The sequence below is a fragment of the Columba livia genome, chromosome 1 (assembly GCF_036013475.1).
Source record: "Columba livia isolate bColLiv1 breed racing homer chromosome 1, bColLiv1.pat.W.v2, whole genome shotgun sequence".
In the NCBI taxonomy this organism is placed as follows: domain Eukaryota; kingdom Metazoa; phylum Chordata; class Aves; order Columbiformes; family Columbidae; genus Columba; species Columba livia.
The window spans coordinates 142,775,484-142,789,614 of record NC_088602.1 but is presented as its reverse complement, the minus strand read 5'-3'; the positions used below and the strand labels follow the sequence as shown (position 1 = coordinate 142,789,614).

Below are 14,131 nucleotides of genomic sequence, written 5' to 3'. Positions count from 1 at the left end.
CTTCCTCCTTTTCTGTTGACTCTTTTCCTCACTCTTGGCAGCAAAGTGCTACTCCTATTATTATGGGTGTCTACTGCACAGAAATCAAATCAAAATTCCCACAGATTTCAGTAAAGACATTTTCTGGCCCTAAATTTGCACTGCCTTCCTCACCATGTGAAATTCTGGTACAAAAATAGTTTGTTAGGGAGGAACACAAACAAGTTTAAATTTCCAAAATGTTGCTGAAGGACTTATCAAGATATTTCCTCCCCTCTCACAGTCATTGTAAAAGTCAGAATCAGATTTAAATTACTATCTTCAGTCCTACATTGATTGCTTCTTGCCACTTCCAAGACAAGTAGCCAGCACACCAAGCAATGAGAAAATGGGAAGGTAGGACTGACATTTCACGATGATTTTATTCTAGTCCTCTAATAACCAATATATTACCACAAACATATCCCAAGAGGTGTCTCCTGTAACAACAACTCTGCTCTGAAGACCACAGCCACACTACACTCCTACCTTCTAATCCAGCCCACAGTAACACCTGGGCATGTGCTGGCCCAGGGCTTGCACAAGGATAGCCAATTTAGTAATAAACCTGCAGATGTTTTCCTGCAGTAGGGATAATAGCAAGCTCCCTATTCCTTCTCTGAAGGGTTTTGGCTAAAGTAAATCAGAAAAGCTTGGTAAGACTACAATAGTAGCAATTAGCTTTTTCTGTATGCCAAGAGATACTACTGAATTACCTAAGGCTATAATATCAGTTTACTTGTACTTCCCAGTACAGCATGGATTTGTTAACCACACAGGAGGAATGCACCACACTCACTTGCTTCAAGCCTCTTCCTCATCTCAAAGGCATTAGAGGTAAGTCAGCGAACATAAAATCCTACTTACAGAACTGCTGAAGGACTCTATACAGCTCGGTGGTTCAAAAGCTCCATTGATCCTGCTGTTGTGCAAAGAAGTCCGGTTTTGAGGAACTGTGAGATATTTGCTGTTGTATGTTGAAAAATAGTCCCTTGCTGATTTTGATGTCTTCTGTCTGTTCAGAGTTGGGTATGAGGAGGCTAGAGGAAAGTCTAAGAATAAGAGATGAGTATTGTTGCATAGAGCCGGTTTTGTGCAGGTATTTTTCTAGAGGAATGGGAAATACTGCAGTTAATAAACACTATTCAACTTCAGATGCTGTACTTCAGTAAATGGAGAGGGGCACCTGCAACTATAAAGAAACAACAGGTACTCACCTGTGTGAACTGCTAGAGAGGTCGGGGAAAAATAATACAACACTGCACTTAATTTTGTACTTCCCTCATTTGTCAACAGCATTTGTCTTCAACTTCAACTTCAGTCATGAGTTGAGGAGCTAGAAAGTCTGTGCTTTGTAGATACCTAAGCACCCCCAGGACATGAACGAGCTGTGTCTTCAGTGATTGCACCCTTGTTCTCTGAGTGTAGTATTCATGCCAGATGGAAGCCACCGCAATCCGAGTCACATTTGCCTATGGCGTACAACTAGGCCTGAAAATGGGCTGTATTTCAGTTCTAGTGTGAAGTGAACAAATTCAGTGGCATCAGGTACAAAGTTTTGGTTAATAGTCATTCTACACTAAGAGCTCTTAATTTTTGGACCTGTAATGGTGTGAAATTCTCATAAAGTACATCTAAGTCTATACCTACATGTTTTGGCTTGAGGGACTAAAGCCTTGAACCCTTTAGGTTTAGATGTGTTATCCAGCTCTTGTACTGACAAATTACATGGTCACAATGCAGCATGATGGAGGGTCTAGAGAGGGTAAGGAGTTACATATCACTCCCTGCTCACCACCACCACTGGCAAGCTATACCTCTGCAGTAGAGCAGGGTACAGCAACGATAGAATATGAGAAGAATGCTTGGTCACAAGTAGGAAGTGTAGAAGGTCAATCCCATACAGGCAGTAGCACAGTGAAAAAAACGATTATAAAAAGTAGTGAGTACAGAAACTCTTTTGACGTACCAAAGTTTCGTACTCTTCCGCCCTCTAGTGGTGCTGTAACTGAAATGGGGTTGATCTGTACCCATAGTTTCTTTGAGAAGCTTATTGGGGTGAAAAACTGTGGCTTGGTCCTTCAGGCATTAGTGTTTTCTAGCACAGAGAAGGCACAGGTGTAGCAGACACATCTGCCCACATAGTTAGCCCTACTACCACTAAAGAGACAAAGCACTGTGCCTTTTCAGTCAGGACTTTTGTCTTCCCCAGGAAGAAGAAATAATTGGAACATTCACCAGCTCCCAGGGAGACACAACATCCCTTCCCTTCTCTTCTCGCATCTCTTCTTACCTGGCAACACTAGTAATGCTGCAGTTGTTTTCTCCTAGCTTCACCTTCTGTCTAAGAAAACAAGAACCTTCAACAGCAGATTGTAGTTACTTTCCAGTCTGGGAGGAACTGCCATATGAGATTTGCTACAATGCATTATGAGAAAATGATCTTGCCTTTCTCTGCCACAGGAAAGCACTGGGGAATACGGATAGTTTCTTCCACACCTTCCTCATGGTGACAGAGATAGGGAATGAGGGAAAGCAGAAACAGCTGTGTCTCTTGCTCAGTGTTCATGTGACTGAAGAGTGGTTCTCCTGCACCGCAGAAACAGCCAACTGGTGGCAGAAATACATTGCATTGCATCTCAAAAACAGAGCATTGAAGGAGGAAGCTGTATGTATGCAGGAAACTTCATCTGCAGGGATCATCATCTTCAAATAATTTAGTAAAAAGCTAAAAGGATGCATTCTAATAGATGGTGATAGCAAAACTTTCACTTTTTTTTTTTTTTTTTTTAGGGGGGTGGGGGGGGGGGGAAATGGCATGTATTGCTAAAATCTGGAAGTCATATTTCCCCCTTATTTAATTAAATCCCTTATTTTTCCTTTCAAGAGTCTAAGACAAACTTGTACTGCTGCTAATCTTCTATGCTCTCAACACAGGCTGAATCTCCTTGCCCACAATCATGTGCTAAGAGACAATGAAATGCTAGAGGAGGAAAAGCTTGAGGAGGGGGATCTGACTCCTAAATGTTATGATTATTCTTGTGTTTCCTATCAATAATAAATCAGGGTGCTGCAGTACTTGAACAGTAAAGTAGATTGAGTCACCAGTCTTCCTCTTCTGATCTCTCAAGGAGACTCCTACTTCCTTTACTTTAATGAAGCACATAATGACACCACAAGGGAAACTCCAAGGAAAATAATTAATAAGTGAAGATTTCATTCCCAAAGGCTACAAACAATGTTTCTCCAGTATTTTCAGACTAAGTCTAGGATATCTCACAAGACCTTTACACAGTCAATTAAAGACCTTTTTTTTTTTCTTTTAAGTCCTTTTAACTAGGCCTAAAAAAAAAAAAAAAAAAAATTAAAAAAATCTGCAGTTCATTTATAATAGAATTAGTTTATTTCCATAATGCTTCCCAACCTTCAGAAACTCTGCCATGAACATGAGGTTAACACTGGTAAACTGGTGAGGCAGTCAGGGACTTCCAGTCAGGATAAGCTTTTTGATGGAAATGCAGCTTCCATATCTGAATTTGGAAGACTCCTTTTCTCTCAAAAACTTCTAATCTTCCCAAATCAAACTGACTGAACCCAAATGTTTTGTTCTGAATGTATTCCACATTTGACAGTGCTTCTCTGTGGCATCACAGGGGGCTTCTGCTTCAGATGCTGCCTGACCTCATTCTACCCTGTAAACCTTAATGAAATCTGGCCTTACTTATTCTCATTCTGTAAATATTCTAGAAGAATTAGCATTTATAGAAACAAGCTGTGTGTATGTCTGTGCTTATATATATAAGTTTTTATATGTGCGTACATGCGTAGCTTTGGTACAGATATATATATATATATCCCCAGGGAAAAGCAGTAGAGTTAATCTTGAATTAAACCTGGAAAGCAAATGTTCGAGAACTACAATCATTCTAGAAAATAGCATGGGAACCATCCTTTCAGTCAGACTTCATTATGCTGTGAATGGTTTCCAAACACAAGGTATCTCCAGTACAGAGATCAGTGACCACCTGTTGTTCTGAAGTCATTTCACAGCTAGTGATCCTCTGCTTGGTTGCCCAATCTCTCTGCACTCTTTTGTTTCAGCTTTTTGTAATTTTAGGGTTGGCTGCACGTGCACCAGTTGACCTCATCATTTGAGTTTCTAGTTCCTTGTCTAAAGTGCAATAGTGAAGAAGCCACACATACTGCCAAAAATGGAAGGACTGAGAGGGTGTACTAAAGGACCACACTGCTCGTGAAATATGTGGTAAAAGAGTCTACTTAATTAGGAGCTCTGTATTAAATCCTGAATAACAGCCAATTATCTGATCTTAGTGGTGCAGATAATCAGATTATCACATGCACAACTACTCACAGAATATATTGTAAACTATTTGGCCACCCAGGGCACAGACACTGGGCTGATTTCATTTATCTTCCTCTCTTTCCAGTTAAGTATCAAAAATGGGCTGTATTTCTCAAAGATGCCACAGTCAGAGTATACCTGTACTTGGACAGACTGCTCTGCAAATCTGTTCAAAACTTCTGCAGCTTAGGATCATGGTTTGTCAAATTTGTCATTTCTTCCACCCTCCAAGTAGGTATGAAAAAGAACTACTTGAATTTGCTGTTTCTGTGTATTTTGACTTAAACATATCTTCTTTAAAAGTTATATATATTTATAAATAAAAACATGTACCTGGGTTATATGTGTGTTTTTTAGGTCCCCACTAAGCTAATGACTTCTCAGGTCTGAACATGCACATCTAGAGTTGCTGATTTCAATACAGCAAATCATGCCAGTATAAATATGCAAGCATTTTCATCACACTGCAATTTTGTTTTTTAAGCCGCTACTGCTTGTCTCTTCAAAGTATTGTTTGTTATTCACTATTTCAATCAAAGAGGGAAAGCACAGGGGAATGCATGTTAATTAAATACACCTTTGTCAAGCTAAAGGAATCAGGCCACCAGAGGAAATGTCTAGGAATTTTTTATGTAGGAAATCCATTCTTTATTTAACATTACTTGAAGAAAAAGGTCCAGTAGGTTTCATTAAAGATAATTTAGATTAGTGCAGTGCATTCTTAAACTCCTTATTTTAATAAAAGAAGGATAGAGTTTGACCATTAAATTTCAGGTATCTGATATTCCTTCAGCGTGGTTTAAGAATTACTCAGATGTTTAGTCCCCTACTCAACTGCTTCTACTAATGTCAGTCCCATAACTAAACTCAGCCTTAGACAGTTATCTCTATAGAGAGTATATATTCTCCGGTCATATTCCAGAGGCTAGGAAGGAAAGGGGAAAGAGTGTTATGTATGGCCCAACATAAAGGAAGACAACTGAGATACCAACTCATACCCAGGATATACTCCTTGGTGTGTGTCCTAGAGACTCAGGATGTGGCATTTCAAACTGATATCTGCCTGTCTAGATCCCATTCCAGCTACACGCAGTCAGTCAATGGCATTAGCCAAGACTTCTCATGTGTGGTTTTCCCCTTCCCATCCGCAGTTTGGAAGGTACTGTACAAGCACTCCAACTGCCAGTTGCAAATTTGGCTCTTGTGTCTCTTGTTGGAAACTCAACTGTGAGGGAACAAGTAGGAAGTGGCAAATCCGAAAAATGATGTCTTCTGCTTCTAGCTTCGCTTCTTCCTCCCTTTGGTTGCATCCCAAATTTAATTCCTAGAGAGGCCTGCTGGCTCATGGCATATGGCTGGGACAATGTAATGAAAATGGGAAGTAGTCAGGGAATTGTGTAGGTCTGTGCTGCCCACCTTAAATCTTAGCAGGACTGTTCCATCTTGTCTTAGCCTTTGTTGCTTCCTCCAAGCCACACCTATACTTCCATTTTCCAGAAGCTTCCTCTAATTTCCTCCTCTCTGTTTCAGACTTCATACCCTCTAATCTGAAATTTGTTTTCATTTGTACTATGCTGCATTAGAGACAATACAAAAAGTCTTGTTTGTCTTCAATTCCTGACTCTTAAAAGGTACTAATGGTAGTCTTGAAGACATAGTGGAGGAAATCACACTCTGCTATAGCTGTTGAGCTTGGTAGAGCTGTACACAAGAAGTAATTCTGGCACAAGATGAGCTTCTTCCATATCGCTATGCACAACGATGATTCGGGAAGCTGTTAATACGCAATAAACAGAGTGACTTGTCCATAACCCTCTAGCCCTTTGCGTGAATGCATATTCACTGATTCTTTAAAGTAAGCATTACTGGCACAAAGGATAATAACAATCCTCATACAGTCATTTTAGGGAAAAGGAGGCCTAGGGCCATCTGCTCCACAGGGAAAGGTGAGCCTTGAGCACCGTGATAGAGCAGAGCAGTGAGTGACCCTGCTGACAGGGAGCCCAGATACAGAGCAGCAAGTCCAGGTCAGGATCAGGGTCAGACACAGCTCACTGATCACCCAGCAAGGCAGCAGTGATGAGGCAGGTCTGAGATCAAGCCGGGAAGCAGAGCCACTGGGTCAAGGCCAGACCAGCCAAGATCTGACGCTGGGTGCAGGTGCAGCTGCTGTGATGTAGCACATACAGAGGTGAGCAGTAAAGCCTCAGCTTAAAAGCATTTCCCAAAGGAGAGGAGGGCAAGCCCTCACTTCCAGCTTTCTTCGTCATAGCTCTGGTTGGTGAAGGAGCTGGCCTTGGACTCAGCCAGCTAAATTTTTTAACATGGTCAACTAAACATGTAGAAGGGGGTTGCACTCTGTGCCCTGACACTTTACCCCTAAACTGCTGCCAGAAACAACAGCATTGCAACACCCCAAACAGGCAGGGGCAAGCAAGGGGGAACATGGCTCCTTGTTGGCTTTAACTGGCCTGAATAGCTATGGTGACAGACACAAATGTAAAAACCCGCGGTTGTGTCCCTTGTAATTAGGAGCCCTCACCTTCAGCCCAGGGAGAAGGAAGAATGCACCTGGAGATGCTCACCTCTGACACACGCTATGAGCCAGAGAGCCTGATTCTCTGAGTACCTGATTTTTCTGATACAAAGTATATATCAGGACTAACTCCAACAGTGAAGGATCAGGGATAGAGAAAGGGCACTGGAATAACTCAACAAAGATCAACAGTGGATATTAAATCTAATGGTTTGTTGCATAATGTGATCTGCTACACAAATAATTTTAGGAAGGTGACTGGATGGGAGATCACAGAAATAGCAGGATTAGGTGAGCTTCACAACAGTTTGGAGCTCACAGCAGAGCTATGACCCCAGAAACCATGAGATTATGTGCAAATAACTACAGAGCTTTTGACTGTCCCAGTAAAGTAATAGTGACACAACACGAGCACTGAATGCTATTCTAAACTTGTACACTGGCAACTCAAACAAAAGGTTTTATGTACTGAGCAGCTTTGTTCCTTGCATATGGGAACTGAAAGCTGACTGCTGCACATTGTCTTCTGAAAAAGGATATTGCTTGCTCCTCCCAGTTGCATTGCAAAAAGGCAAATGCAGATGGAAACAGCAGAAGTCCAGCACAAAGCATTTGCCTAGTGATTGTCTTTTCCACATGAATCACAATGCTGACCCACAGCTGCACTCCTGAGGCTTCAGAAGAAATGAACTGTGTTTTATCTCTGAGCTTTCCACATGTAACCTGGGCCACAGAGTTTTTTTATTATTTGGGATTTTTTTTAAAATGTCCTGAAAGTATACAGAAAAGTCCTTTTAAAGCATTGCTCTGTTCCTCACCCCCTTTCCAACTTCATAGGCAGCAATTAACAATGAAACAAAGAATAAACTTACCAGGCGGGTGTGTTTCCATGTTGCCTGAAGGTTTAGCTGGAAGTTGCGTCAGTGCTAATAGGATGCAGCTACACTGATTGTGAGTACAATCTGCTTCTGCACTGGCTTAAGTAGTGAACAGCACTAGCGGCTATTTCCATCCTGGCTTGATCCTGCTTTAAGCAAACCACAAACTGAAGCTAATTAGCGAGACCACCTGTTTTGGTGACTATCCTCACAGAGGAAAAAGAGGGGGAAAAAGGCAAAACTCCCATGACCTGAGAGGCAAATGGCAGTTCTCTGCTGGAACTTCAGCATCTTGTCTTCGTGCTCCATAACGCCTCAACAAGAAATGTAACAACAGGCATATTTTGTCCTAACTTCCCAGAAGGCAGTGGAGAGGAAGTGGAGAACAGGAAGAAAAAAAAGCTAATACAAAATCAGGGCTATACAACAGAGCCAGCTCTGTTCAAAAACTATTATACAAGGATTAGACTATATTGGAGGTGGTTTCTGTGGGGAAGAGTGTCTTTATATCTGCAAAGCTTACGGTGCTTCCAGGCAGGAGGTAAGTGCAGAAACCTTTTTATAAGGCTCTATCTCGACTACTCAAATTACCTTACTGCCTGGATGCTGCAATGTCATTCCTGCATGAAATATTCAGGGGATTATCTTGTAATCAACTCTCTAATCAGAACAGGTGATGAATCCAGCTTAGCCTTCCACCTCAGAATTTAAGCAATGTGTTGGGAAGAAAAGTTGTTGGTAACTAATGCCATATAAGAAAGGACTTTTATTCACTGATGATAATTGGAAGGAAGTGTAATTATTTGGAGTTCAAACTTTCTTTTTCTTTTAGCATATTTACGACACTACGACAATTTCTCTTATGTGAGAAGGGGAAATGGATTTATTCAATGCCTGAATAAAGAATAACAGTGTTTCTACTAGCTTGTGAATTCAAATAATACACTGTGTCATGACTGGCAATCATAGTTGTCTGTATCACAGAGAGAGGTACTGATGCACCGTGGCTAGGCTATCAAAGATACCAGGTTTATATAGGGAGGAGTGTGGTTGTTGTGCTCCAAAATTTGGACTGGGTGTAAAACTTTCCCAGCAAGGCTGAGAAATATATGTACTGGTTTAAACTCTGGACAAATTTTTGCTGAGTAGTTGCCCTTTGAATGAAACAACTATAGGCAGACTAAAGAGAGTGAGATTAGATTATGTTCATCTATTTATTTTGGCTTAACTGAAGTATCATGTGAGGAATTTTATGTGTAACCTATGCTAATGTTATATGCCTGATTTTAATCAAAAGGGAGAGGGATCAGAAGTTCTGACTCCATCCTTAACAACTTTATACAAGTCAGTCAAAATTTCTGCACTAACCTTTCCTCCTGACAAAAGGGGAAAACTAATGATAAGATCTTTATTTGTGCATACAGGGAAGACTAGTATATTAAATGTTACAGAATACTTTTTTAACAATTGCTTCAGTATTTACACAGAATAATGTCTTCAGTTAAGAAAAGTTAAATTACTCCACTATTCTTAGTCCCACCTTTGGAATTTCATTTCCAAATTTCTGTGTATCAATTGGTATCAAATACTTGTCCTTCTTGCCCTGCTACTATCTGGTCTTAACCTCAGATCTACATTTAAAACTGCCTTCAGTTATGAAACAGGGAACATCCTGGATGCCACAGCTCCTGGACTGACTAATCTAAAAACTATTAGATAATAGAAATTTTAAAAAAGCAAAACAAAAACAAACAAACAAACAAAACAACAAAAAAAACCACAGGGGTTGATGTATATAAGGTCTATAGCAGTGGGGATGCTACTTCAAGCAGGCTTTTGTTTGCACACTAGTCCATGCATACAAGTTTTGAGGTGGTGTGCCTGGAAATATTTTTGATTGCATAACCACTCCATCCATTAGAACAAAAGAGTTGTTCTTTGCTTGATTGCTTTGCTTCAGTGTCCATCTCAATGAGGTTTATACTTACTTGACACAGGGCAACAGTGCAATCACATAGAGCTCCTGGTAACTTTTTATTGATAAAGTGGGATCAGAGAATACTTCAAGGGAAGCAACTGTTGAACCACTTTTTTCCTTGATGTTTTATAACCAATTAATGTTCTCTCTGGATAGGTAGCAAACCTACTGCCTTGTATATAGTTATCTCTGGGAAAGAGGAATGAAAACTTGCTGAAAATTATGCTATATCTGCTTTACATACTGCACAAATTAAATACTGAAATAGAAAGGCATACCCACCAATTTTGGAATAGTGTAGGAATGTAGAACCAGGTCCTGCTGGGATCCCTTTGCACAGAAAGCTCTGCCTGAACAAGTTCAAATTACTGGCTCCTATAAGCCATAAGGATGGGTCCATTACAGGTAATACAGTTAGCTCAGGTAATAAATAATATACACAGGAGGCAATATGAGGAGGAAGCAATATCCATCTGGTTAAAATGGAGCTGGGTCTGTAGTCTATTTTTAAGGACGCTTTCCAGTAAAGAAAATCATATCTGGGCATCACTGTGTTTCTTGAAGTACCTGGGTATGGTGTTAGTTGATAATGCAGAGATGTGACAAATAATGCTAATTTCCCAGATCATGTTTCACCTGCTGCAGAAAAGTGGTGCTTGGAAGTCTGTAAAAGTTATCAGAGAGAATAGATTCTTTTAATAATTAAGAAGTTATATAAGACTCCTCCCCAAATCTATTTAACATTCCTGTAAATCTATCCTGTAGCATGCTCAGCGATCCAGACGGTCTTCTGAAGTGGTGGGATATGTTCCATATCATTGGTGGAAAGGCAAAGACTGAGGTAGCTCAAAACCATAAGACTCACAAGTATGTACAAGTATGTGCAAGTTGGAAAACGATGTTTCTCAAAGTCTGGATTCTGCTTGTGGATATCAATGGAGGAGTCTGATGCACAGCAGCACTGTTTGATGTGCTGGCACGGTGCTACTGTTTGTGTGCACAGCTCTCTACTAGGCAGGTACTTGATAATAGGCACGACTTTGTTCTTCACTTCTGCTAGGAAATAATGCTTCTGAAAATAGCAGATGTGTACTAAGTGAAACTGGACTGTGTGAAAGGCAGTTGAGACCTGCATGGAGGAAGTCTGAGCCCATTTTCTTACTTGCACCACCAGAGGCTTAGATGAAAGACAGCTCTTCCAGGCTGCCTGAAAAAGTTTGATTGTCATGTCAGCAGGTCAAGGCCAAAAATATATGTATCTTCTCAGTCTGTTAAGGGAGACACTATCATATTCTCTTCCTCTTGTTCTTTCCTGCTTCTCTGTTTCTATGACAGGATTTCAAGGAAACAGCTCCTTTTGGCCTTGAGCACAACAGGGCCTTGTCTTTGCTTGAAATTTATAGGTATTAGCCAAGCCTGTATAATAACATATAGACCGTACAGAAGTCCATATACCTCTATTCTGTAAGAAAACCTAATAAGTTCTCATGGGATGTATTGTGTAGTCACTTTAGTCCATACACTGGCATAGATGCCTCAAAGTAAAATTGCAATCAAGAAACACTAAGAAAACACATGTAGTATGAGATGTATTCTGGAATGAGTGTGAAGTCTTAATACATTTATGCTTATCCAATTACTCTGAGCTATGTCTGCTAAGAGTTTGATCCTATTGCCAAGTCATTTTCTAATAAATAATAGAGAGTTCCTTAGGAAAAACTCTAATTGCTTTAGTCTGAAAGCCACTATCTTTATTTTAGTTTATTTCTCTCTTGAGACAGATCCATTAGATTTTTCTTGTTAGTTGAAGTAGAAGTGATGAAAGCAGGAATGTTTTCCACTCTGTTGTTCAGATCTGCCTATTCAGGCTGTTGCTGATGCAAAATACTAGCTGTGAGTGTCTGCTTTTCAGAAGTTCGGAAAACTATGGCTCCAACTCTTCCCTGTGGATGCTTCTGTGTGTCCTCCCCATGCTGACAAACTGGTGCCTGATTCACTAGCTACTTACAAGACTTGTCTGCAGCCATGAAGCCTTAGGCTTCAGCTTTCATGAACTAAGAAAGGTCAGTCTAGGTGAGGGCACAGGTGAGAGCAAAGGGGCAGTCCACAAATGGTAACGGGAAGAGGAAGGCATTGCGTTTAACCACCTACCCACTTCTTCTCTCTGTTCCCCTCTCATGTCATAGGCTACTGCTCCAGGAGTTGCTTATTTGCAGTTTCAGATGAGCTGCTGTGCAGCTGATTACCTGGATGACCCAAATCCATCTGTCAGGAGCCTTAATATCCAAAGGCAGCTACAATGAGGAGCTAGTGTGAGGATGGAGGAAAACCGGTGACAGAGATCTACTGCAGTAAGTGGGGCTGATGCCAATTAAAACTTGTTTTCTCTCCCTAGAGCTGTTGCGGTCCCATAGCAGAAGAAAGAGAGGTACATGGAAGGCCTGCACTTCTCCTAGCACTGCCTAGTAAAAGAGAAAAAAGGCCCAGCTGTTCAATATGTTGAATCCACAGCTGAATGGCATGAGAAGCAAGGAACTGCCTGGTTCCTCTCAAAAAGGAACACAACTTGCTTTTTTCAGTTGAAAGCACAAAGGGAGTTCTTGTTTGCTGCCAAAGGGAACCATTCATGCAGATGAGGAGGTGTTTTGAGTCATTTAATCATGTGACATTGGCATCCTTGTGAGGAGCATTAGTTCTTCATCTCAAAACTTTCCTTCCTGTGACCCACGGACAAGGGTGACAATGTCCTCTGAAATTACTTGCATTTCTACATATGCCAACCTGAAAACTGCACTGAATAACCTTATTTCCTGACCTTTTCTGCTAGCTCCTCAGGAATATTCTTACCTATCAGAACTTCTACACATGCTTTTCACTAGTTCAAGAACACTTGCTAGAACTGAGAAACTATGATATTTTCTCACAACCTATTCCTAAATATTTCTCATTTTATCATAAACCTATGGAAAATTTGAGGTTGCTTTCTTTACATATTTTTAATATATCTGAATTATAAATATTATTTTTAAAAGTTAACTCAATTCAACAAGTTTAAATATTTCTTATCTTTCAAAAATTAAAATGGAATGAGCAGTTTTCCCCTCTCAAAATTTTTGAGAAATTAGTACTTCACAGTGAAACTGTTTGACGGGCACTAGATTCCACCATAACCAGCTTCCCTCTGGAAAATGTTTTTTCTTCCATGGCCTGACCAGACAAAGTGGAATTTAACTCCTGATAAATTTATCCCCAGCATCAATGACCAAATTAAACCTGCCACTAACGATTCTGAATTTGAAAGAACCCTAACTTTTGGAGTTAATGCAATAGATGAAGTTCTGGTACCTGGAAATAAGGGAGATGATTGGTGAACTTTCTCTTCAGATTGGTCTGTGGAAGTGCTGAAGCAAATAGGTAAGAGATATCCCTCAGCCCGTTCACAAGTACTGAGGAGTTACACAACTTTTCCTCAGCACAATTTCTTTGCATTCGGCTTCAGGAGGAACATACATATATGCGTCACGGAAGATATTTGGTTCTCTGAGCCTGACTGGAGGAGAAAAAAGCCACAGTGTGTCACTAAGATCTGAAGTGTAATGTCTCTGAAGACAATGGTAAATGTTTTGCTAGAAGCTTTAAGTAGATGCTTAAATAGAAGCATCTGTTTCTGATACTGTTGTGGGTTTGCATTTTTAATAATGTCAATTACTTTCCATGGTGAACATGAAGGAGAACATACAATTTGCAACATCTTATCTTCAAACAAACTGAAGAATGATCAGAAGGTGCTCTGTTGTGCTAGTAAGTTTTATTGTTTGCTATGTTGATACAATTAGTTAGTCAGGATTCTACTGGATAAAACAGTTTACAGAGAGAAAATGAGGCTTTTACTGTAAAGTTCCTTCCTCATAGCACTTGAGATTACACAACTGAACTTCTTGGGAATATTTAGTCTGTACACTTCCGAGAATAGCATTCACACTGAGAGGCAGATGGGATGTAATGCTGCACCACTGTCCCATTGGCACACCGGAGGGGGATGGTGACTATGGTTGTCAGAGTGGCTGTACAGCAGCTGCATAGGTCTTCCCATTTCCCTGTCTCAACGGAGTATCTGGTATTGCTTCTGCACTTGCCCTGAATGGAAAAAAGGGATACTAAGTTTGAACAGACCCAGTGCAATCAGAATCCAGGTTCTTCCCTTCAAAACATCCATAGACAACTTCACTTATACTTCAGTGCTCTGCTGTAGAACACAAACTTGGGAACAGGTATCTGACTCTAGAATGTGGGGTACTGGTCAAAGAGTAACACCTTATGAGCATAAGCACAGCAAAGGAGAAATGAAGAAACGGGTC

At 40.5% G+C, this 14,131-nt stretch overlaps 2 protein-coding genes across 2 annotated transcripts in view; both read right to left on the bottom strand.

Moving 5' to 3' along the window:
• ANO2 (anoctamin 2) overlaps window positions 1-7,808 on the bottom strand; it is a 190,350-nt gene extending 182,542 nt beyond the window's left edge. Inside the window, exons 1-2 of the mRNA XM_013369708.3 lie at window positions 7,790-7,808; window positions 886-1,070 (exon numbers count right to left, since the gene is read on the bottom strand). Coding sequence (XP_013225162.2) covers window positions 886-1,070; window positions 7,790-7,808 — 204 coding nt within the window. The remainder of the gene's footprint in view (window positions 1-885; window positions 1,071-7,789) is intronic.
• Window positions 7,809-13,562: 5,754 nt separating this feature from the next.
• VWF (von Willebrand factor) overlaps window positions 13,563-14,131 on the bottom strand; it is a 146,842-nt gene continuing 146,273 nt past the window's right edge. Inside the window, exon 52 of the mRNA XM_005510516.3 lies at window positions 13,563-13,910. Coding sequence (XP_005510573.2) covers window positions 13,722-13,910 — 189 coding nt within the window. The 3' untranslated portion in view covers window positions 13,563-13,721. The remainder of the gene's footprint in view (window positions 13,911-14,131) is intronic.